This window comes from Muscardinus avellanarius (genome assembly GCF_963383645.1).
Source record: "Muscardinus avellanarius genome assembly, chromosome: 3".
NCBI classification, from domain to species: Eukaryota; Metazoa; Chordata; class Mammalia; order Rodentia; family Gliridae; genus Muscardinus; species Muscardinus avellanarius.
Genome location: NC_137788.1, coordinates 97,083,635 through 97,110,138, shown reverse-complemented (window position 1 = coordinate 97,110,138; position 26,504 = coordinate 97,083,635). Strand labels below are relative to the sequence as shown.

At 42.1% G+C, this 26,504-nt stretch overlaps 1 protein-coding gene across 1 annotated transcript in view; it reads right to left on the bottom strand.

The window, feature by feature from the left end:
* Nucleotides 1–25,478, bottom strand: part of EEIG2 (EEIG family member 2) — a gene marked incomplete at both ends in the record, with an annotated part of 53,287 nt that extends 27,809 nt beyond the window's left edge. Inside the window, one exon of the mRNA XM_080693254.1 lies at nt 25,342–25,478. Coding sequence (XP_080549380.1) covers nt 25,342–25,478 — 137 coding nt within the window. The remainder of the gene's footprint in view (nt 1–25,341) is intronic.
* Nucleotides 25,479–26,504: the final 1,026 nt, after the last annotated feature.

The following is a 26,504-nucleotide window of genomic DNA, read 5'->3' as shown; positions in this document are numbered from 1 at the left end:
GCTTGGGAGGCGGAGACAGGAGGATCGCACAGGTTCGAAGCCAGCCGCGCTGGCTTATGAGACCCTGTTTCAAAATATAAAATAGGTCTGGGAGTGTAGCCTGGAGGTAGAAGGGCTTCCAGGAACCCCAGTACCACCAAAAAAAAAAAAAAAAAAAAAAAAAGTTCAGCCTCCTAACTTGGCATCTCAGTGATTAAGCCCCTGGCTATCTTTAGTCTTATCTCTGGACCCACTGCTTGCGGTACCTTTCTCATTTGTGTGCTCGTGTTCATAATGTCTTCTTCCTCTTGCAAACTTTCATCTTCCACACATTCACCAGTTTAGTCCTCGCTCATTTGGTATAGTCATTACCTTCTCTATGAATCCTTCCCTAACTGCCTTCGGGTGAAAGTCTGGTGTCCCTCATGACCTGGTCTGGCCTGGTTCCCTCAAGACCTCAGGCTCCTCTCTCCTTTATTGCAGAGCAGGGTCACCCAGGGAGAGATGGCCTCCTCCCTCATCCCATTCGGTCCTCATTCCCTAAGACAGGGTCCTACTTTCCTTTTTTCCCTGCTTTGTTTCTGGCAGCTCTCCTGTGTTATGTATAATATCATGTGAACAAATATTATAAATACAATTTTTAAATGTATAAGCTTTAAACATTGCTAACAGGCCTATTCTTAATTAGAACTCAAGTAGGAACAGATATGTTAAGTTTAACCTTTTTAGTCTGTAACATCAAAATAATAGCTCTAGATTATTAGACAATCTAAATAAAAAAAGATTTTGTTTGTGTGCCTAGGCAATTACTCAGAATTTTTGTGATAGTGTTTAATGTGTACATGCATGCATGCACATACACACTCACAGCTGTGAGAGAGCTGTCCAAACTAAACAAACCAAAAAAAGTGGCATAGTTAGTTTGTGATACTGACCTGTTACCATGGAAACACACAGAGACTACTTGGCAACGGAGACAAAAGTCACATTAATAAATGCTTTCCGTTATGTGAGTCATTAATTTCCTATGAGTTTTATACAGTTACTTAGCCACTTACAAAAAACAAAGCAACAGAATATTAGTGTTGAGGTTGTGGAAAGCCAAGTATTTCTAAGATAAAAAGATGAAGCTGCTGAGTTTGACATGAAATAAGCAGAGGACTAAGAGGATAATGTTGCTGTGGCCATTGCTTATGATTCAAAAGAGACAAAGAAATCTACAGAAGTAATAGAAAACAGAATGAAATAAGTTTTAATGAAATTGTTATGCATTGTGAAAGTCCTCTCAGCAGAGGTATTACAAATAAAATGATCAAAAGGATAATCTATAATATCAGAGGAATAAAATGTATCTGGTTTTTCTGGTAAAGGGATATTAAGTAGTGAATTCAAAAGAACTGTTTTAGGCCACCAGGACATACTTAGATAAGAAGGCTGTAGAATGTTGACATTCTTGAGGCCATGGGTGTAAGGAGCCAATAACACTGCGAGAGGATAGCTGTACAATGGGCATTGTGTTTGCTTTGTTTCAATAAACTCATTGAGTGACACCTTTCCAGTTAAAAGGTCTGCTCTGACTCTCTTGGTTATCTTTACGATATTGATATTACAATGAGGCAAGCTCCTGAAGATAGAGTAAATTGCATTCAAAGGCACAGCAACACAATCTAGCTGCTCTACTTTGAAGGAAGGTCTGTCTGGGAGGAGCCCAGGAGGGCTCTTTGGTCGGTGGAGGATGAGGTTCCAAGAGGGCTGATATGAAAGGTCTGTACTGAGTGTTCATGCTGGGGTATTTCTTGAGTGGCACAGCTTTCTGTGGAACCTCCTGCTGACACTGACCACAGTCAGTACAAATAAGCCTCTTGTTTATGCATTACATGACATAACTCGACCTGTCTGGCACGGCTCATCACACAGAAGAAAACCCCAGGGGAACAGTGAGGAGATAGAAAGGAAATAGGCAGATAGGGAAAAGGCCTTGGTAGAAAAAAGTTAATTTTCTGAGTTTCCTGAGGGGCGACAAATGCCTGAAATTCCAAAGGCTCAGGAGATAAGAAGGCCAGAGCTTCACAAAGCCATCCTGAGTTTCCTAATCAACAAACCCACCAAGCAAGTCTGGCATTCCTGAAAGGAGACCCTTCAAAGAACTTGCAAATGTCCTATGCAAATTCTCCTTGAAATCTCAAAGTCGCCCTAACCACAAACGGATTTGCAAGCGGTCAGGCATCGGCCAGTCAGATGGCAAAAGTAGGGGACTTCCCGCTCGGGACCCCCTCCCCTTTTGGGGAGCTGTTCTCTCTCTCTCTCTCTCTCTCTCTCTCTCTCTCTCTCTCGCAGGTCGTGTTGGCACTGAGAGAAGGCAGAGTGCATCTGAAGGCACGTGGCTGGACACTCGGGTAGTGACCCTGAAGGCAGCTACTGGACCCCGGAGTTCCGACCGCCCCTATGGGGTGTTCGGCCACTTTTCTCTATTCCCTTCTGGCAGATCGCGCGGACTCCGGAAGAAAGCAGCCTGCACCTGAAGGCAATTCGGCTTGGGCTACTCTCAAGTGTTGTCCTGAAGGCAGCTGCTGGACCCAGAGTTCCAGCCCCTTTGGGGGTGTTCAGCCACCTTGCCCCATTCCCTGCTGCTTCCAATAAACCTTTTACTCCCCTTCCTGAGGTCTGCGGGTGTCATTCTTCGCTCTCCGTAGACAAGAACCCCCGTTTCAACAGGATAGGTGAGTTACAGTGCAATGCATGTTTAAAAGAGCTTCTTCGTTATTTTAAGTGAACTCATGCTTCTTTGCAGGAAGTACAATACTAGCAGAGTGCTACCAAGTTTATCTTGACCAGTTGGTACTGAGTTAGTTTCTCAATGAGGAAATGTAAGTGCTAATATTACAGTTATTGCTGAGCTCCTGGTTGCTTCAGGAAGCCTTACATATTATTAGTACTATGAGAGTTTACAGTTTGCAATGATGTGTAATTGCAAATCTACAGTAGCTTGATTATCTTTCCATTAACAGAAACTATAAAAGTAATTACTTATGGTTTTTTATTTTTTTAAATTAAGTTTTCTTTTGTGGTAGGAGGGATTGAACACAGAGGCATTTGTCTCCAAGCAATACCCCCAGTTGCCTCTTTTTTGATGGTGCTGGGGGTTGAACCCAGGGGCATTCTACCTCTGAACTACACTTCTGGCCCTGTTTTATTTCTTTATTTTGAAACTGGGTCTAAGTTGTGGAGGGCCTCACTAAATTGCTGAGGCTGGCTGTGAACTTGTGAACATCCTGTCTCAGGCTCCCAAGTACTGGGATTACAAGTGTGCACCATGCCTGGCTGACCGTGTTCCAAAATAAAACAAACACACAACAACACACACAAAACAACAACAATAATAACTTTATGGAAATCTGAACTGGCCAAAAATAGTTAATTACATAAGATAAAATGTTAAGAAGTTTATATTTAGATATCAGCACTACAGAATTCCCAGAAATGGTATTGAATTGTGGATACAGTTTGTGACCAAGGAAACAAAATTTTAACTAGAAAGATGTCACTAAATGAGTTTATTCTAATGTCATGTTAGTGATAACTACATAAAACAAAGCAAACATGCAAAGCCTCAGATTGATACTCTGGATAGTTCCTCATTAAGATAAAATAAATATTGGGTATTTGCCAGATTCTTAGTGATGTTTGGATAAAGCATTTTATTAGAAGTCTGAAAATTTCTTCTGAACCCAGTTACTGTTTTTTTTTTTTTGCTTGTGTGTGTGTGTGTGTGTGTGTGTGTGTGTGTGTGATTGGAGATTGGACCCAGAGGCTTCTATCTCTGAGCTACAACCTCAGCCCCATTTTTAATTTTTTTTTTAAATTTTGAAACAGGTTCTTGCTAGGTTAATGAGAGTCTCATTACTTATGGAGGCTGTCCTCGAACCTGATATCCCATTTCAGCCTCCCAAGTACTGTGATTAAAGGTATGCACCACCATGTCTGACAGTGACTGGGTTTTAAGACAGAAGAAAAAAATTAAGATTTTCAATTAGAAGTTGGTTTTTCGCACACGCGCGTGTTCGTGTGTGTGTGTGTGTGTGTGTGTGTGTGTGTGTGTGTATCTGGGGATTGAATCTAGAGGCATTCTACCTCCAAGCTACACTCCCAGCCCAATTTTATTTGTTATTGAAAACAAGGTCTGAACCTTGTTAGGTTGCTGCAAGTGTCACTAAGTTGCAGAGGTGGCTTTGAACCTGTAGTCATGTCTCCGCCTCCAAGTACTGGGATTATAGGTGCACACCACTGTGCCCTGGTATTCTTTTAAATTTGTATCCCCTTTTTAAAATTATTCCTTTGCCCCAATAATGATTATAATCATGTTCTACTCCCTCTTAAAAATAAATGTGTGGCCAGGCGTGGTGGCGCACGCTTGTAATCCCCGTGCTTGGGAGGCGGAGACAGGAGGATTGCGCAGGTTCGAAGCCAGCCGCCCGTGAGCTGGCTTAAGAGACCCTGTTTCCAAATAAAAAAGTATAAAAATAGGTCTGGGAGTGTAGCCTGGAGGTAGAAGGGTTTCCAGGAACCCCAGTACCACCAAAGGAAAAAAAAAAGTGTGAAATAAATTGCTCCTTGTTCTTGTCTTCACCCTTTGACTTAATTCCACTTCTTTTCATTAACAACACCCCCCTAAAAAAAACCTGTTATACTCTGATTCTGCAGCCGTAGCACATGCTCACTATGAGCCTGACTTTGTTCCGAGGACTCAACGAGTTTCTGAGTTGACCAGACACTTGCCAATTGTCAAGAGAGCGCTCTCAGAACACCCACGTCTCCTCACTTGTGGCAGGGTGAACACCCCCTACTCCAGCCTCTGCTTAGCTCCTGTGATGCTCCCTGAATTTCCTGAATTAGGGCTTTTCTGCCAAGGTTCAATCTTCTGGCCCCTGTGTTCTGTTCTATGTGCAATCCCTCAGCCACCTACCGCGTGGTATACACCTTGCTTGCACCTCACTTTCAGATGCTTGAGGGAAGGAGCTCAGCATCAGCAATAGAGGGAGTAAGCCAGAAACAACAGGAATATACAAAGCAAAAGAGCTGCTACTTAATTTATACTCCAGTCATGAAAGAATATATGTATGAGACTACTAAAATAACATATACTAAAGCTTTTAACAACATGAAAATGCTTATATTACAAAGCATTTAAAAAGCAAGATAAAAATTTGTGTATGCTCTCCGATTCCATCCATTTTCCTGCAAATGATATAATTTTGTTCTTATTTATGGCTTAGTTAAACTCCATTGTGTGGATATACCACATTTTCTTTATCCATTCATTTGCTGACAGACGTTGGTTCTACAACTTGGCTTTGCAAATAGGGAGGAGGGAAGGGAAAGGGGAGGTTTGGGGAAGGAGACAGGACCAAACAATGTCACTTGAACCTGTGATTCTCTTATCTCAGCCTTCTAACTGCTGGGATTATGGGTGTGGGCCAACACGCCTGGCTATTCCCCCCCCCCCCATGGTACTGGGGGTGGAACCCAGGGGCTCTTCTACTTCCGAGCTAGACTCCCAGAGCTATTTAGTACTTTATTTGGAAACTGGGTCTCATTAAATTGCTGAAAGCCTCACTAAGTAGCTGAGGCTGGCTTCAAACCTGTGCAATCCTCCTGTTTCAGCCTGCCAAGCACGGGGGTGAGCCACCACGCCCGGCTACACCTGGCTATTAAAAAAAATAAAAACTAGCCGGGCGTGGCTTGTAATCCCCACCCTTGGGAGGCAGAGACAGGAGGATCGCACAGGTTTGAAGCCAGCCGCGTGCCGTGCGCTGGCTTAGGAGACCCTGTTTCCAAAATAAAAATGTAAAAATAGGTCTGGGAGTGTAGCCCGGAGGTAGAAGGGCTTCCAGGAACCCCAGTACCACCAAAATAAATAAATAAATAAATAAATAAATAAATACTAGGTGAGTGTCATGGTGCACACCCAGTACTAGGGAGGCTGAGACAAGAGGATCGCAGGTTCATGGCCAGCCTCAGCTACTTAGTGAGGGCCTCTGCAACTTAGTGAGACCCTGTTTTAAAATAAAGAATAAAAGATAGAGCTGGGGTATATCTTGGAGGTAGAATGTCCTTGGGTTCAATCCCCATACCACACAAATCAATCAATCAATCAATACTAAAAAAAACTGTGTATGCAAATTGGTTTCAACTATGTTAAAAAGGCATGGGAAGAAACTAGAAAGCTATATCAAAAAATGTTAACTGGCCAGGCATGGTGGCACATGCTTGTAATCCCAGCCTTTGGGAGGCTGAGACAGGAGGATCCCACAGGTTCAAAGCCAGCCTCAGACACTTAGTGAGGCCCTCCACAACTTAGTGAGACCCTGTTTTAAAAAAAAAAAATAGGGCAGGGAGTGTAGCTTGAAGGTCAAATGCCCCCGGGTTCCATTCCCAGACCTGAAAAACAAAATGTTAACTGTAATTACTGCTATGGGTAATATTTTTTCTTTCTCGTAATTTTATACATTTCATTAATTTTCTATACTGACCTTTTTACAATTTTAAAATCACAAAAAGGCATGGGTGTAAGATCATATTGCATACAGAATTAAATCTAATCTTCATATGATTTTATCCAAGCAAAACTGGCCCCAACATACTTTCAAGTCGAGTTAAGCAAGCAGCTCGCATAACACACATGCCTACACAGTACGGCGGCATGAACGCCCATACTCCAACTCCTGCTTAGCTCCTGTGATGCCACAAAGCCCCCTCATTTTCTCTACAGCCCCAATACGCTCTGCTCTGCTCACTTCCTGGACACCACGTTCTCCACAGTGCACACCCTCATGGTTTTGTCTTATCAAGTCGACTAAAAGCAGGATATTTTGACCCTGGAGATCTTTGTTCCCTATGCCCTAATATAGAGCTGGAGGGCAATGCTGAAAATTAGCTAAGAAAAAAAGAGAAATGAGGTCTTTTATTCAATCTATAATGAATATTATTGATAGCAATAATAAACATTAAGCTCACTGGCTAAAATGATACATAATATTTACTCTTAATTATGAACTTTCACAAAAATTATGAATTGTTTATGAAATTTAGATATATAAAATTTGACCCTAAAAACTAAACTTAATAAAAATAACAGCAACTACATAAATTATAGCAGCTTAATAAAAACTGGGATACTAAAATCTTTATAATCATTGTACAGATAGGAGAATAAACACTAAGAAAAACAATTTTTTTTCCAGTATTGGAGATTGACTCAGGGACTTTCTACCTCTGAGCTACAACCCAAGCCTTATTTTCTTTTCTTTATTTTGAAACAGGGTCTCACTAAGTTGCAGAGGGCCTCACTAAGTAGCTGAGGCTGGCCACAAACCTGTGATCCTCCTGTCTCAGCCTTCTAAGTCCTGGAATTACAAATGTGCAACACTATGCCTAGCTAAATAATTTCATAATATAAAAATTTAAAGCAAAAAACAGCAGAACTAATTCAATTGCTTAGAATAGTATTTACTACAGATAATAAACATGTATTTACTACATGAAAGAATGGGCTTGTCCAAGGAATTAGATTGGCTTAATGGGATTCTGTCAAAAAATATTTTTATAAAACACAGCTTTCTTGCCAGTTGTGGTGGCACACACTGTAATACCAGCATTTGGGAGGCTGAGACAGGAGGATCGCAGTTTGAGAATAGCCTCAGCTACTTAACGAGGCCCTTTGCAACTCAGTGAGACTCTGTTTCAAAATAAAGAATAAAAAATAGGGCTGGGGGTGTAGCTTGCAGGTAGAATGCCCCTGAGTTCAATCCCCAGTATCAAAACAAACAATCCCCCCCAAAACCCAACTTTCTTCAGATATAATTAACATACTATACAATTTACCTATTTAAAGTGTCCAATTCAGTGTTTTAAGAATATTCAGGCCAGGCGTGGTGGTGCATGCTTGTAATCCCCGCGCTTGGGAGACTGAGACAGGAGGATTGTGCAGGTTCGAAGCCAGCCTCAGCTACTTAGTGAGGCTCTCAGCAACTTAGTGAGACCCTGTTTCCAAATAAAATAAAAAATAGGGCTGGGAGATAGCCTGGAGTAGAAAGCCTCTGGGTTCCACCCCCAGTACCACAAAAAAAAAAAAAAAAAAGAATATTCAGCAAGGTGTGGTGGCATACACCTGTAATCCCAGTACTTGGGAGGCTGAGACAGGAGGATTACAGGTTGAAAGCCAGTCTCAACAACTTAGCAAGGCTCTCAACAACTTACTGAGACCCTGTTTAAAAAAAAGCAGGGGCGGGGGCTGGTGTGTATCTCAGAGGTAGCCTGGCTCACTCATCTTCAGAATATTTTCATTTCGGCAAACTGAACTGGCAACTGCCCAGTCCCCTGGTCCCTACCAACCACCATTCTATTTCTAGAGTACTTTTGGACTCAGTTCCTTTTTCACTTAATAAAAGAGAGGCCCACTGCTGACTAATGGGATTGCTTCTGGCAATGCAAGCCCTCTTACACAAGTATGATTAAATGTGACTGGGTTCTTGTAAGGAAACAGAAAATAGGGTTGGGAAAGAAAAGAGGCAAAGAGACAAACTCAACATGTGGGCCTTCTATCCACACACAGGCTTAAGCGGCCCTGCCACAGATCTGCCTGGCTATTGCTCATCAAGAAACTGATCTTCCTGTAATGCCAGCTACTGGGGAGGCTGAAGCATGAGGATCACAGTGTAAGGACCCCTGGGCAACTTTTTAAGGTCATGTCTAAAGAGAGAGAGAAGTTGATCTCCAGAGCCACTCCCTCCTTGGCAGGGTTCACGGCTTCCCTGCAGCCCTGGATGGCAAGGCTTCTCATAGTATCCCTGTCACTTAGTGTCCTCAGGGAGCCCATCCATGGCCAGGATTCTGCTCGGGCTCTGTAGCACCTTCCACATTCCCTCCCTGCACAATCACAGGCCTGGTGATAAGACTTCAGATGGTTTGCCATGAACGTGTGTGTAAGTCTTCATTTTGCAGGACTGTGACCTCAGGACCAGGCAACCTGAAGCTATCTCAGACCAGAAAGCATCTTCTAGTGCAGCATCTTTTAAAAATGGTCTGGCAAGCCTCAGATGCTAAAATGTTAATCTGATGACAGAGGGACTTTCCTAAAACTGTAAAATAAAAATGAGTAATTATATAAGCCTGTATGTCTGTATTTTGCTAAATCACATTAGTTGGTAGGGTGACTGACTGAACTCAACAATGATACTGTAAAAAATTTATGGTAAAATGTTCCTAAATTATAAAGTTTAAAAGGAAAAAAAATAGCCAGGCGTGGTAGCACACGCTTGTAACCCCTATGATACTATGAGATCATGTGATTTTGAGCTTTTTGAGGAACTGCCATATTGCTTTCCATGTAGTACCATATTATATTCCCAACAGCAATACAAAAAGTGGTCCCATTTTTCCTTATCCTTGCCAACACTTATTTTCTGTTTTCTGTTTATTGACCATTTGTATAACTTAAAAAAAATAAATCTCTAAGTTCTTTAAGCCCATTTTAAAATCAAGTTTGTTGTTACTGAGTTGTAGTACTGCTTTAGTCTATTAATCCCTTATGAGATATATGATTTATATTTTCTCCCCTCCTATGGACTGCCTTTTCATTGCTGGCCTAACACATTTTATTTTTTACTTTATTTTTTTGTAGTGCTGGGGATTGAATTCTACCTCTGGGCTACATCCCCAGCCCTAATTTTATTATTATTTTTTTATGATACTGGGGATTGAACCCAGGGGCATGATACTTCTGAGCTACACCCTCAACCCTATTTTATTTTATTTTTTTTGGCAACAGGGTCTCAATAGGTTGATGAGAGTCTTACTACTTGCTGAGGCTGTCCTCGAACCTGTGATCCTCCTGTCTCAGCTTCCCAAGTGCTGGGATTTCAGGTATGTGCTACTATGCCCAGTGAATACATTTTAAATATAAACAAAATTGTTAGATTAGAAAACTTTAATAATATCATACTTTTATTTTCTTCTTTGCAGTGCTAGGAATTGAAATCAGACATGCTCTACCAATGAGCTGTATCCCTAGCCCTTTCTATTCTTTAATTTGAGACAGGGTCTCACTAAGTTTCCTCAAACTTGTGATCCTTCTGCCCCAGCCCTGAGTCACTGGGATCACATGTACGCACCACCATGCCAGTATTGTTCTCGTCACTCTAAAACAATCTAACAAATATTGTACTTTTTCAGTTATTCTTCCCGCCCAGTTCTAGGCACAAATTCACTGCAGTTTTTTAATAGCAATGTGACAGTTTTAGAATTAAGACCATGGGCAAGAAATCTACATTATTTGTCTGTTATGTAATGAGGAAGTCACACAAGAGTGAAAAAAGCTAGCAGGCAGAAATCCTGATTTGTACTTCTGCACCATCACTTATTACCAGCGTAATCTTGAGTAATTCATTTGCTTTTTTTTAACTTATTAACAAAGTAGAATACTAGTAATTGTCCTCCTTGCCTCACAAATACTGTGAAACAACCAGCCTTTAAAAGGGGTGGGTGGGCAATACTTTTCTGTGGCCTAGCAAATCACGTTCTCTGGTATTTAATCAAATGAGTTGAAATCTTCCGTCAACACAAAAACTTGCATGCAGATATTTATGGAAGCTTTGTGCATAATTGCCAAAATGTGGAAGCCTGTGAGGCAGATAAATAAATAAAACAGGAGGAGGCAAGGCCTCCTGGGAAGCGGACGACAAGAGGTACATGACCTCATCCTTGCACTCCTAGAAGGAACAGCTACCTTGGCTCTCCTGGGCCTTAGATATACTAGATATAATAATAAACGATTTCACGTCCATATTGGAAATCTTGAGGCCTGTCACTTCTGTCTATACTTCTCATCCCTGTACTCCACAGGAAAAGACAGACATGGGAGTCCTGTCAGCTTTTCTCCCTCCGCCCTGTCTTTCGCTCTCCTCGCTGATTCCTTCTGTTGCTGTCCCCTTTCCCAGTTCATTCTGCTACACCACCTGAGACCTTTGTTCTCGGGTTAAACAAACTCATACTCTCCTCTTCACACAACACCCCACTCATTGCCTACCTGAAGCTCCGAGGACACTGCTGGTATTGTGCCCCTGCAGTTAGTGGTGTTTATTCTCTACCTCCATCTCCCACAGGTCCACAGGCAGCTTGGCACTTTTTAAACTTGTCACTTGCAGGCTATAGCCCTTATACTTTCAAGCTACGGGCTTAAGAGCCTGAGGCACAGACACCTGGCTATGTCATGCTCTTCTTCTCCTAGTTGATAGCACAGTAAAGTATCTGTTTTGCAATCTCTGTCTTCACCCCAGCACCTGTAATCATACCTGCTAGTTTAATACCATGCAAATAACCTAATGCCCTAGGCTCAGGGTCTCTGCCCTGCCTCAATCTTCACACCATTCCAGCAACACCTACACCCTGGACGTTGCCACCTCTCTGCACTGCCTCAGTGAAGTAATCGCAAACTAATATCGTACTTTCTGAACACAACCCCCACCCGGCCTCCGACCCAGTCAGCACCACTGCTTCCGTACACACTCCTCCAACATCACTGAGGCCTTCGCCCTCCAGCTTGTCTGTATTTTCCTGATGTATCTTCCCAGCCTGGTTTCCTTCCTTACAATATGTAGACCCCACACCTGATTCCTTAAATTCTATTCTTACCAATAAGAATGGAATTGTCTCTTTGGCCTTTCTATCTAAATATGAACTCCTAAACCAGAATCAATCCTACTGTCCATTTTCTTCTACACCTAATCTATGAGTACTGCCAGAGGAAATTTCATGAATGTGCATAACTGTCGTCACTAAAATACATATTTTACAATTTCAGCTGGGCCTTTGCACTTGCTTTCAGTCATCTTCCTCTTCAATTACTTGTGAAAGCTTTGCTGACCCTTTATCATTATACCAATGACTCTTAACACACTTTTTTGATTGTAACTGAGTGAGCTAAAGAGGCCCGTCAGATGAGAATTCTTTTCAGTTCCAGCCCAAAGCAACCTGCTGCTCTGCATAAATCACTCCTCTGCTTTGGCTCCCTAGACACAGAATGGACGCAAGCCTAGACCCCTTGAAGGACGGCCTCTCTCCCTCTATGTGCAGCAGCATAACACACGGCTGTCTGCACAGAGCCCTCAGCACACTGTGCTGTTTGGCGCGGCTCTGCACGCTGTTCCTTCTGCCATTCTGTTTCCTCACTTCCTCTGCCACAAAAAAGGAAGAGAAGCCATTTAAACATTTCTTGCCCTCTTCAATTTTTCTTGTTTATTTTTATTACTGCAATCTTTATACTAAACAGTAAGTTTTCATTAAGGTAATTAAAAGAACAAATTGGGTGTGAAAGGACTGATAGAAACAATTTTAAGAACTGACCGAGAGGAAGTCATAGTGGGATGGTGAGGCGAGTTTTTTTATTCATTCAACAAATAACCAACCTATTAAGATACAGTATGTGCAGTAAGGTTGGAGAGAAACAAGTGGGTGGACTGTAGGTTAGGACAGGTGTGGGTATAAAACTGATGACATGTTACATTATAGCTAGGTCTTAAAAATGACTGAAATTTCTATTAACTAAAAGAAGTGTGAAGAAAAGGGTGGAAAACAAATGCACACACATATGGCTCATATAGGCTCACCAGTCCTGGATAAAAAAGAAATATTTATGAACAGTGATATTAGGAGATAAGATTGAGAGTATAATCATAGAACCTTGTAGTTAGAAAGGGCCTTAAGAAAGCCAGGTGCAGTGACGCACGCTTGTAATCCCAGCATCTGGGAGGCTGAGACTGGAGGATCACGGTTCACAGACAGCCTCAGCTACTTAGTGAGGCCCTTGGAAATTCAGTGAGACCCTGTTTTAGAATAAAGAATAAAAAATTGGGCAGGGGGTGTAGCTCGGAGGTCAAATGCCTCTGGGTTCCATCTCCAGACTCGCCAAAAAAAAAGGGGGGGCCCTTAAGAATCACTTAGGTAACCCTCCTCTAATGAAGAACGTCATTCCTGACAAATGGACAAGGCCATTCAAGCGTTAGAAGCGCTGAGGTAGCCTATTCACTATTGTCGTAAATGTTGAAAATTATTTGTTCACCCAGGGGCATTTGACCTCCAAGCTACACCCTCTACCCTATTTTTTATTCTTTATTTTGAAACCGGGTCTCACTGAGTTGCAGAGGGCTTCACTAAGTAGCTGAGGCTGTCCGCGAACCGCGATCCTCCGGTCTCAGCCTCCTGAATGCTGGGATTACAAGCGTGCGCCACCACACCCGGCTTGAAAATTATTTGTTCTAATGTTATACCAAATAAAAACATGGCTCCTTTAACATCTCACCACTGCTCCTAGTTCTGTCCTCTGATGTACCCAGCATAAGTCTACTTCCTTTAGGGGACAGTCCTTCAGACATACTGTATTTAGTTGATGTGTGACCGTGAACAAATTTTTTGAGGATTAATTCTCTCATATCTAACAGAGATGTAGGAGGCTGAGATAGGAAAATGGAGGTTCTCAGACAGCCTCAGCTACTTAGTAAGGCTCTTTGAACTCAGTGAGACCCTGTTACAAAATAAAGAAGAAAAAAGAGGGCTGGAGTTGTAGCTCAGAAGTAAAATGCCCCTGGGTTCCATCCCCAGTACTATAAATAAATAAATAAATAAATAAATAAATAAATAAATAAATAAATAAGAGGTATAAGCTGGGTGTTGGTGGTGCATCCTGCAATTCCAGCTATTCTGGAGGCTGAGGAAGGGAGACTGTAAGTTCGAGGCCAGCCTAGGCAACTCAGACCCTGCCTCAAAATTAAAAATAATAAGGGGTGGGGATGCAGCTCAGCAAGTAGAGCCCTTGCTTATCTTTGAGCCAGTGCTTACTCTGTGTTCAACCAGGACGGGGTGAGGAAGGGAGGGAGGTGTAGCAGAGGCCTCCCTCCCTTTATTATAACTGAATTGTTTCTAGGTATATGGACACTCTGCAACGACTACATTCCATATCCTTCCTTGCCACTGGATATGGCCCCATGCTAAGTTGGTCAGTGACTGTGTGCAGAAGGGACCTCCGCTTACCCTTTCCTCATTCCCAGTGGCTGGAATTCGGATGTGGGTAAGTCAGGTTAGTCCCTCAGAACAATATCCTGAGAGCTACAAGATAAAAAAAGAGGCCTGGCCCCTGACAACTTGACAGAGCAGACTGGCAGCTTTGACTTTATATGAGAGAGAAATAAGCTTTTTTTTTTTTCTATTTTGTTTAAACTACTTTTTACTTTTAAAAATTATATGTGTTACAGCACCTGACATTCTCTCTTAACCCAAGAGGATCAATAGTTTCCCACTTTTATTAATGAAGTTTTGTAGCCAGGGGTGGTGTTGCATGCCTGTAATCCTAGTACTTCAGCAGCTGAGACTGGACGATCAAAGGTTTGAGGACAGCCTCATGATGTAGTGAGACTCTCATTAACCTAGCGAGACCCTGTTTAAAATAAAAAAATAAAATAGGGCTGGAGTGTAGTTTGGAGGTAGATGCTCCTGAGCTTAATCCCTAGTACCACAAAAATAATTAAAGAGGTTTTGTGAGAATTAAATAAAATTAGGAATATAAAATATAGAAGTTGACTTTTTAGTGTTTCAAGACCATCGTCTCTCAAAACTAACCCCTGTCTCTGTTATTAACATACTTCAAGATTCCCCAGGATCCACTGTCTTCCCTAGAGCTTCATTTGATAATGTCCCTCAAAGGCCAACACCCAAACTGAACATATTTTTTATACGTTATACACACAGGATACCATATACTTCCCCATATGACTTCCTCATATATCTAATTTGGGGATCTCTATATTTGTCACACTTAGCAAATCTACAACAGATCCTTTGTCCAAATATCTTAAATTTTCTAGTAAGTGTTCATAAAATGCCTACTATGCATGGCTTAGTGATAACATTGGTGAATATTAATTTACTAGCATAAAATGGTATTAACAATACTTTTTATAAAATCATATCTAAGCCAGGCGTGGTGGCACACGCTTGTAATCCCAGTACTTGGTAGGCTGAGACAGGAGGATCGCAGGTTCGTGGCCAGCCACAGCTACTTAGTGAGGCCTTCCACAAATTAGTGAGACCTTGTTTCGAAACAAAGACTAAAAAATAGGGCTGGGGGTGTAGCTCAGAGGTAGAATGCCCTTGGGTTTAATCCCCAGTGCCACAATAAACAAACAAACAAACAAACAAATCTAGGAATGTAACTAACTTTTGCTAACTTAGACCTGGAAAGCCACACCTTGAAGAAAACAGCATGGGCATAAGTATTGTTTCTTATCTTTCATATACAACTATCTTGAGGCAAACGTAAAGAAGCCAGGTTTAGTAACCTATTTAGTGGTAGTACATATTGGAACCAGTTTTCAACAAGTGACATTCAGAAAAAGTAATAAATATATATACGTATATATATACACATATACACATGTATATATTTATCTATTATTTTTCTAAAACACAAAATTGAGAAAGCATACAACACAAAATATGATAAGTTGAGTCTAGTGATTAAGAGTGGTCCCTGGAGCCAGTCATGGGGTCGCATCCCTGCAATACCAGTACTTAGGAGGCTGAGACAGGAAGATTGCTGGTTCAAGGCTAATGAGTGCTAACTTAGTGAGACACTGTTTCAAATAAAAAATAAAATAGGGCTGGAGGTATAGTTCAGATGTAGGACACTCCTGGGTTCAATTCCTAGTGCCACCAAAAAAATAATGATAGTAATTGTAGTTTCTAGAACCAGCACATCTCTTAGCCCTGAACTTACTAGCTGACTAACTCTCAACATCCCTTTGTGTTTATATTTCCTTAGATTTAAAATGAGAATAACAGCAATAATAACAGTAATAATATTATTAGTATTAATGATATAATAATAGCACTTCCCTCACAGGATTATTTTTATTTTATTTTTCTGTATTGGGGATTGAACCCAGAGGCGTTCTACCTCTGAGCTATACCCCCAGCCCTATTTTATTTTTATCTTGAAACAGAATCTTACTAGGTTGATGAGAATCTCACTACTTGCTGAGGCTGTCCTCTAACCTGTGATCCTCCTGCATCAACCTCTCAAGTACTGGAATTACAAGCATAAGCCACCACGCCTGGCTCCTCACAGGATTATTTTGAGTATTAATGTAAAGATTAAGAAAATACATTAGTACTGGGTGTGGGGTGTAGCTCAGAGGTACAATGCCCCTGGGTTCCATCCCCAGTACCGCAAAAAAAAAAAAAAAAAAGAAAGTACATTAGCTAAGTGCTTAAGTAAATGCATTACAGCTATGACAATAATATGAATTGATGACCCCATTTCTGGCCAGGGTATAAAGAAGTTTTTCTAAATATTTATTTATATTAGTGAATAGCTGACAAAAATTGTATTTATGGTGTACATGATTTTGTGTGTGTGTGTGTGTGTGTGTGTGTGTTACTGGGGATAGAATCCAGGGGCATTCTACCTCCAAACTACACCCCTACTTATTATTATTTGAGAAGGGTCTCACTGAGTTGCAAAGGGCCTCACTAAGCAGCTGAGATCCTCATGTCTCAGCCTCCCAAATGCTGGGATTACAAGCGTGCACCACCATGCCTGGCCTCTACATGATGTTTTGATATTTGCATACACCTTGAAATGGTTAAATGAAGTGAATTTGCATATTTAATAATTCATTTATTTTTATGGTTAGGCCATTTACAATACTCTCAGCAATTTTCAAATGTATAAAAGATCAACTATAGTCATTACGTACAATATACCTCTGGAACTTACTCATCTTTAGAGAAACTTTTCCTTTGACAAAACAATGTCCTGTGCCTCCCGCTCTAGTTCCTGGAGACCACCATTCTCTTCTCTGCCTCTATGAGTTGACCTCTCACATATTCCATGTAGAAGTAAGTCATGTGCTATTTGTCTGTCTGTGAATGGCTTATGATATCATTTAGCATAATGTCCTCCAGCTTCATCCACCTTGTCACAAATGACAGGATTTCTTTATTTTCTTTTTTATTTTATTTTCTTTTTTGCGGGTCTGGGGATGGAACTCAGGGACATTCGACCTCTGAGCTACACCCCCTGCCCTATTATTTATTCTTTATTTTGAAACCGGGTCTCACTGAGTTGCAGAGGGTCTCACTAAGTAGCTGAGGCTGTCCGCGAACCACGATCCTCTAGGTCTCAGCCTCCCAAATGCTGGGATTACAACTGTGCGCCACCACGCCTGGCATTTCTTTATTTTCTTAAAGCTGAATAGCATTCCATTAGATAAACCACATTTAAAATCTCTATTCATCCATTTACAGACACTTAGGTTGTTTCAATGTCTTGGCTACTGTGGATAATGCTGAAATGACCATGGGAATGCAGCTATTTCTTTAGCATACTGATTTCAATTCCTTTGTATATTTACCCAGAAGTGGGGTGACGGGATCCAGGGTGTAAAGAACTATGTGCCATATGGTCAGAAAGCATTTTCTAATTTTGGCTACTTTTGATACTTGCCACTATAAATGACTTTTTTTGGGGGGGGTACTGGGGATGGATCTCAGGGGTGTTCTACTGCTACATCCCTCAGCCCCATTTTTTCTTCTTTATTTTGAAACAGGATCTCACTGAGTTGCAAAGGGCCTCACTAAGTTGCTGAGGCTGGCTGCAAACTCTGATCCTCCTGTCTCAGCCTCCTAAATGCTGGGATTACAAGATTGTGCCACCATGCCAGGCTCTATTAGTGCTTTTAATCATAAAAAATTAATATACTGCAATAAAGGGTAAGTTGATAATATATACCAAATGTCTTATAAATGTGAATATATGACTCAATAATTCCATTTTTAAGTATTAGTCCTAAATTAATAATAATAGATATGCACCAAATTTGGGTACAAGGATGTTTATTGTAGTTCACTTATAAAAGTATTAAAAAGGAAGGTCAGAAGACTACTATAAAAGGGGTTTGGAGCTGGGTGTGGTGGCTCACACTTGTAATCCCCGCACTTGGGAGGCTGAGACAAGAGGATTGCACAGGTTCGAAGCCAGCCTCAGCTACTCAGTGAGGCTCTCAGCAACTTAGTGAGACCCTGTTTCAAATAAAAATATAAAATAGGTCTGGGAGTATAGCCCGAAGGTAGAAGGCCTCTGGGTTCCACCCCAGTACCACCAAAAAAAAAAAAAAAAAAAAAATTGAAAGGGGTTTGGATCAATAAATCATGAAAATTAAACAATAGAATGATTTACATCTACTTAAAGCATTTTGTAACCAAATATATAATGATAGAGAAGATTCATTAATTGAAAGAATGTATTAAGTATACTCAGATCTCATTTTGGTTTAAAAAGGTGATAATTGTAAAGGGAAAGAGATATGTGTATTTAAGTATAAAAGGAGATCAATAGAAGCTCCTCTATTATACACCAAAATATTAAGAATAGTAATTATCTCTGGGTGCTTTATTGGTTGTACTGGGGATGGAACCCTTCTACCTCCAGGCTACACTCCGAGATATATATATATATAGATATATATATATATATATATCTATATATACTGGAAACAGGGTCTCTTAAGCCAGTGAGACTGACTTCAAACCTGTACGATCCTCCAGTCTCTGCCTCTCATGCGCTGGGATTATAAGGGTGTGCCACCACGCCCGGCTCTGGGTGCTTTATTTATGAGCAGTTTTGTTCCTTTCCTTTTGCTTTTCTAAATTTTCCACATGAATCTGCATTACTTTTGCAAAAGGAAACAATTACCAAAAAGATCTACACAATATGCAGTGAATTAAAATTTTGAAAACACAAAGATGTTCTCTTGGGAGAAAAAAATAAGAAGAGAGAAATCTTAGCTTGTTTACAAAGTAAAAGCTCCAATACACAGATGTGCTCATTAGCTTCCTGGACACTCCCTGAATTTACATGTGTTTTTGCCATAGCTCATGTGAAATTTAGGAAATTACTTAGCAATCAGCACCAAAACCAGAAAACCAAAACAATAACAAAAAAGAACAAAATAAGGCAAACTGGAAAATCCTAAAATATGTAAGAAAAATTTTCCTTTATTTAAGCAGATTAGAATGAACTCTGTCTTGACGTTCTTAATGAAACCTCAAACGTAAGCCAGGTGCGGCAGCTAATACTTGTAATCCCAATACCTGGAAGGCTGAGACAGGAGGATCACAGGTTCAAGACCAGCTTCAACAATTTAGCAAGCCTGAATGACTGTCTTCCTTCTTTCTTTCCTTCCTTCCTTCCTTTCTTCCACTAGGGATGGAGCCCAGGGGGATTCTACCTCTGAGTTACATCCTTAGCCCTATTTTTTATTCTTTATTTTGAAACAGGGTCTCACTAAATTGCAGAGGGCCTCACTAAGTAGCTGAGGCTGGCTTTGAACCTGGTGATCCTCCTGTCTCAGCCTCCCAAGTACTGGACTTACAAGTGTGCACCACTATGCCTGCCTAAGACCCTGTTTCTTCTTCATCATTATTATTATTATTATTATTATTATTATTATCATTATTATTATTATTTTCTTTTTTTGTGGTGGTACTGGGGTTCCTGGAAACCCTTCTACCTCCTGGTTACACGCCCAGACCTATTTTTATATTTTCTTATTTGGAAACAGGGCCTCTTAAGCCAGCGAGGCTGGCTTCAAACCAGCGCAATCCTCCTGTCTCCGCCTCCCAAGCACAGGGATTACAAGCGTGTGTCACCACACCCGGCCTAATGACTGTCAAGAACCTCAATAGAGAGGCAACAGAATGGGAGAAGATTTTTGCCACCTACCCCTCCGATAGAGGACTAATATCTAGAATATACAGAGAACTCAAGAAACTCAACACTAAGAAAACAAAGCATCCAATAACAAAATGGGCAAGTGAACTAAATAGACACTTCACAAAAGAAGAAATTCAAATGGCCAATAAATGCATGAAAAAATGCTCAACATCACTGGCAATCAGAGAGATGCAAATTAAAACTACCCTGAAATTTCACCTAACTCCAACTAGAATGGCAATCATTCAAAACACAAATTACAGTAGATGCTGGCAAGGATGTAGAGAAGTGGGAACTCTAAGACATTGTTGGTGGGATTGCAAATTAGTACAACCACTTTGGAAAACAGTATGGAGAATCCTCAGAAGAATGGGAACAAATCTACCATTTGATCCAGCAATACCACTTCTGGGTATCTACCCAAAAGAAAAGAAACCAAACTAATGCATGTGTATCTATGTTCATAGCTGCACAATTCACTATAGCCAAACTATGGAACCAGCCAAGATGTCCATCAACAGATGAATGGATTACAAAACTGTGGGATATGTACACAATAGAATTTTACTCAGCCATCAAAAAAACCTCAATTACATCATTTTCAGGGAAATGGATGGAACTGGAGGACATTATGCTAAGTGAGATTAGTCAGTCACAAAAAATAAGAAATCAGATGCTTTCCCTAATATGTGAGAGTTAGGGAGAATTGGGTCATAGGAGGAACTCTAGATGAAAAAGAAAATCCTATGGAGGAGCAAACAAGACAACCTAAAGGAGGAGAAAGGAGGGGGGAAGAGGAAAACTCTAAAACACACAATGAACTCAAACATATCGAAGTCAACCACTAAGCCGAGCAAGGGAGGGAGAGAAGGGGAGGGAATGGGGTGGGAATTGGGTAGGGGTTAAATCAGTGATGTGTGAATGTCTCTACACACAAGTTTTTACCCCAATATGATGAATGAATATAATGCACCAATAAAAAAAAAAAATAGGGCTGTGGATGAAGCTCAGAGGCACAGGCATACAGACAGACACATATACAGGCTTGGGAAATAGCTCAGAGGTAAAATGCCTGAATACAATCTCCAATACCAAAAAAAAAAAAAGAAAAAGAAAAAGAAAAAAAGAACAAAAGAGGAAAGAGAAAAAGAAAGCAAAGCAGGCTTGTGTGGCTCCACACACCAGAAACTAAGAAACCCACAGCCATGGTAAATGTATCTCCATCTGCTTTATGAAGCTCACCTTCACTTCAATCACATTAAGCAAACAATTAACACTTCGTATCCTCTACCACCATATACAATAATCACCCCAAACAAAACAAAGAACTTTCTTGGCTTCCTTATTTCAGTCATTCAGGGGCATTAAGGCCTTTCATTTTCATTCCTCAGTCACATGAGAAACCCGAGTTCAGGTTCTCATTAGCTCCTGCCCGGGCTATTGTCTCTTCATCTCTAACCTATTGCCACTTGAATCCAAACAGCATTAGCTCCCCCTTCCCCCGGCCAGCTTAAATACCACTTTCATCGTATTACAACCTAGTTCAAGAACACTAGATTGAATTTTATCCGATAAGCAGTGGAAAGCAAACTCCTTATAATGGCACTCAGAGTCTTTTTCTAATCTTCTCTCTGCCGTGTTCAATGTGAACTCTCTGCACTCAGGATGATCTAGCACCAACTATTAATGTCTTGCTTAAGCAGGCCTCCCACCTCACTCCTCACAATGCAAATTCACCCTCCCAGCATGCTCCAGTGAAACACTATATGGTTTTCAGTAGCCACTGTGGCTGTAAATAAACATTTTACCTTCAGAATTTCAACACTCACCTACTGTTTGATCCACTGATTAGGCAGTAAGTCATACTGTGTTCAACTGCCAAGTAATTTTGTTCTAATTTCATTAAGTATAGGTAATTCCCTTTTAGACCTTTTATAGGGACGAGACTACTGAAGATTGAATACAGATGCATTCTACCTCTGAGCTATACTGCAGCTCTTCATATTTTTCATTTTGAAACAGGGCCCCACCAAGCTGCTAAGAGTCTCACTAAGTTGCTGAGGCTGACCTCTAAACTCCGATCCTCCTGTCTCAGCTTCCCACGTACTAGGATCACAGACGGGAACCACTACAACCAGCTAGGCTCTTATTTGTTGGACTTCTCACAGCCCCTGACAAACAGCTAGAAATCTAGTAAGTACTCAGTTATATTGGGTGAACAATGAATTATTTGTATGTGTAGTTTTTGCACAAAACCAAATATGTGTGAAGGTAATTTTCTATGTATCTCTAAGACTTTTTTTTTTTTTTCGGGTCTGGGGATAGAACCCGAGGGCATTCAATCTCCCAGCTATACTACCTGCCCTATTTTTTATTCTTTATTTTCAAACCGGGTCTCACTGAGTTGCAGAGGGCCTCACTAAGTAGCTGAGGCTGTTCGCGAACCGCGATCCTCCAGTCTCAGCCTCCCAAATGCTGGGATTACAAGCGTGCGCCACCATGCCCGGCTTATCTCTAAGACTTTTTGCCAACAAAACAAATGTTATTTTACATAGGTTCATTCATGGGAGTCCCCAAGACCAACCCTGGGTTTGGTGATTACTTAGGAGAAACTCATAGGATTCAACATCTAGTTGTACTCACAGGTTGGATTACAAGGACAGGATACAAAGCAGCATCAGCACACAATTTCTCTGGCATCAAATTGTGCCATGTACTACTGGAGAAACTCATTAGAGACTCAGTGCCCAAGGTTCTTATTAGGCTCGTTACTTACGCACCCTTTGCCTAGCATGAAACAAAATTCTAGAATCTATCTCACAGGTTGTTCAGAATCAACCACACTGTACAAATACTCCATTTACCATTCAGTTCCCAGACCCTGGCCATGGGCAACACAGTCAGTATGCAGGCCTTTCTAAAGTCAGCAGTCTTGGGCCTGCTCTGTTAACTCTTTTACATATAATTAATTTCATATTTTTATGGGAGATATGCTACAGTGTTAACTCTTTTTTTTTTTTTTTGCAGTACTGGGGATGGAACCTAGGGGCATTCTACCTCTAAGCTATACCCCCAGCCTGATTTTTTATTCTTTATTTTGAAACAGGGTCTCACTGAGTTGCAAAGGGCCTCATGAAGTAGTAGCTGAGGCTGTCTGCGAACCATGATCCTCCTGTCTCAGCCTCTCAAATGCTGGGATTACAAGCATGCAGCACTGCACCAGGAGTGTTAACTCTTTCTGATTTAAAAGGGTCCCCTAAAGGGATTTAAATTTTTTAATATGTTTATACTGGTGCATTATAGTCTCACAAAACATAAATCACATTGACAGTGATATACATGCATATGGCACTTGGCGGGGCCCCCGGACGGCCTCCCCTACTCCTCTCTTCCCTATACAGGGCACTGAGACTGACACTGGTATTTTCACATATGTACACATAGCGGATGGTAGTAATTCCTAAAGGGATTTTTAAAAATTTAAATCTAATCATTTAATTAGAGATGCCCTGCCTAGACTGGTACCCACTAGTTAAAAAATTGTGCCACTTTTAAATAAGTCACTTTCTTTTGGTATTTCAGCCTTCATTTATTCCCCTTTTAATATGAAGTATCTTTCTTAAACAATTTTGCAGTTGTCACGATAAAGAGCTTAAATATAACATCTAAAGCAAACAGGCTTTCTTGAACAAGTTCCTTGTCTCCTCTTTAAATGTCAACTGGGTGCAAAAGCACTGGTAGGTATTTTAGGCACATCATCCTACCAAATCCTCAAAATAACCCCATATGTCATTGACTATTTCAACTTTACAGATTTTAGCTTTGAGAGCATACGTAACCCCACAGGCTTACCATGGTGGAACTGGGATTTAGGTCTAAACCCACCTCATTCCAAACTCTTGTTCTTAGCTTTACACCAACTCTCCCTACCCAACGTCAAAGGCAATATGCTCCTGCTCCTTATTATGAATCACTTCCCTCAAAGTATATGGTGTTTTGTTTGGTTCTACAAAGCACTACTTTAACTTTATTCGCCTTAATTAAAGCCAGAGCTTAGTTTTAAGAGGAAGGAGTAAATTTAACACAGAATCCTCAAACTTTTTCATTTACAAGTCTTGCAGAGCACAATTCAAGTTATACCCCTTGCAACTTAAAACCACTAGAACGGCTGGGCATGGTGGCGCAGGCTTATAATCCCCGTGTTTGGGAGGCAGAGACAGGAGGATCACGCTGGTTCTAAGCCAGCCGCCCTGGCTTAAGAGACCCTGTTTCCAAATTAAAAAAAAAAAATTATATATATAATAGTCTGGGAGTGTAGCCCGGAGGTAGAAGGGCTTCCAGGAACCCCAGTACACACACACACACACACACACACACACACACACACACACACACACACACACCACCTGAATGCTGCCTATTCAGAAACTCTTTAGCACAGTGCCCACACCTTTTTCTCTATTTGGCATCACCTTGTTCGAAGTTAGACTTGTATCATTATCTTGGCATTACACATATAAGCTGTGAGGACCCTGGGACAGTTAGTTATGTTTCCTGAGCCTCTATTTACTTATCCACAGAATTGGGGATACCTACCTTGCTGTGAGAATTAGACAGCGTATTTAAAAGGCCTAGTGGACACATTTGCTGAACAAATGCCTGCAATAACTAAACTGACTTGAGGTCGTTGACAGTGTCCTGACCACCAGGTGTCACCCCCGGGCCAGAAGCACTGGTCTAATTGTTCCAGGATGGGGCAAGACCCACAACAGTCTAGGCCTCAGGACAAGGCTGCCACATTCACCTCCAGGACACTCAGAACTGATTTAGGCTTTTCAGTACTTCAGTAACTGGTACAATTTTCATTTGCACCAAGTGCTGAAAATGATAGCAATATAATTAGCTGAATGTCTACACATCTAGCTCCACAGTTTAATTTGACAAATTATCCTCAGCGGACCATTTTTTTTTTTTTTTAAATTTTGAGAATCCAATCCATTCTTTGGTTTAGTCAACGACATATTTTCTGGCTTGCAGAGGTTTCAATATTGACATAGTGGACAATTTTCTGGCCGCAGTCCCACAACCCATTGACATTATTTCTTTTACATTATTAATAGCATGACAGATAAAAAGCAAACCATTTTAGTGTAAAAATAGTCTACGATCAGTTTTTGTAGGCAAAACACACATTAATTATTAACCCTTCTCTTCGACCTCGGGAAACTCGCAAGTGCCTTTTTAAAAGTCTTTGTTTTGTATTTTCTTGAAAAGAAAAATCAATCTGTGGCTGGCCCTGAAATTATTCAAGGCGCACGGCCACACCTGGCTGCGCTCTATAGAATCGGCCTCTGCCTCAGGACCGCCCGGGGCTCATTTCAGAAGCGGAGAGGGCTCCCCCCGCCCCGAGACCCGAGACCCGGGCCGGGACCCGCCGTGGCCGCCCGCGGCGGAGGCCTCGCGAGGGTCCCGGGCGAGCGCGGCCCGCTCCCTCCCCGCGCATCCCGGCCCGCCGCCGGGATGCCGCCGCGGCCGCCTACCTGGAGGACTCGGCGGCGAAGCTGCCGCCGTCCAGCAGCCGCATCTTGCAGAAGAGGACGCCGTTGACGAAGGGCACGGAGGAGAGCTCCTCCAGCTCGAAGTCCACCTTGAACTTGAACTTCTTCTTCTTCATCATCGCGGGGGCCGGCGGCCGGGCGGCCGGGCGGGCTCAGCTCGGCAGAGCCGCGGAGCCGGCGCGCCCCATGGCGGGGCCGGGCGGGGCCGGCGCGGAGCTGCGGGCCGAGGCGGCGCCCCCTGCGGACGCCCGGGCGGCGCGGCCGGCCCTCCGAGCTCGCGGGAGGCCCCGGGGCCGTTAGCGCGGCTCGGGAAAGAGACCCGCCCGGCCCGAAGGAGAGCTGCGGCCTCCCGCCGCCCCGCCTCCTCCCGCGCGCCCCGCCCCTTCTAGCCCCGCCCCTTCTAGCCCCGCCTCTTCTAGCCCCGCCCCTCTTCTCGCCCCGCCCTCCCTCCCGCCCGGCTCCCGCGGTTTCCTGCGCTTGGGTCTGAGAGACCCGGTTAATAGGGAGAGTTGGGCCCGTGCGGGTCAAATTGAAATCCCCAAACGAAAATGTCCTCCAAGTACTCTTCAGCCCACGAGCCTCCAGATGTGAAATGAAGCAGGAAAAAGGAAAGGGATTAAGATGCGTGCAGGGCCGCCCGAGATCCCCGGGCGCCGCCGCCGCCGCCGCTGCTGCTGCTGCTGCTGCGGACGGGTGTCTCCTCTTGTGTGTTTGTTTGCCTTAGCTAATTCCTGTCATCCAGGATAAAAGATAGAAGAGCCTAAGAGAGTTGAAATGATAATGTTCCCTTTTAAAAATTGTCTGCCCGTATCGGGGATTGAAATGCCTGAAATCAAATTATGCAGGGCAGGCTTTTTTTTTTTTTTTTTTTAAAGAAGTCTCTCTGCGTGAATAGCAATTACCTGTCATGTATGGACATACTGTGTCTGTTGTTAAAAGGAATGGACAAATGGTGACGATTTGGTTACATAACGTTCAAGTGTTTTTTTGTTTTGTTTTGTTTTGTTTTGTTTTGTTTTTGCAGTACTGGGGATGGAAACCAGGGGCACTGTACCTCCAAGCTACATCTCCAGCCCTATTTTTTTGAACAGGGTCTCACTGAGTTGCAAAGGGCCTCACTAAGTAACTGAGGCTGTCGGTGAACA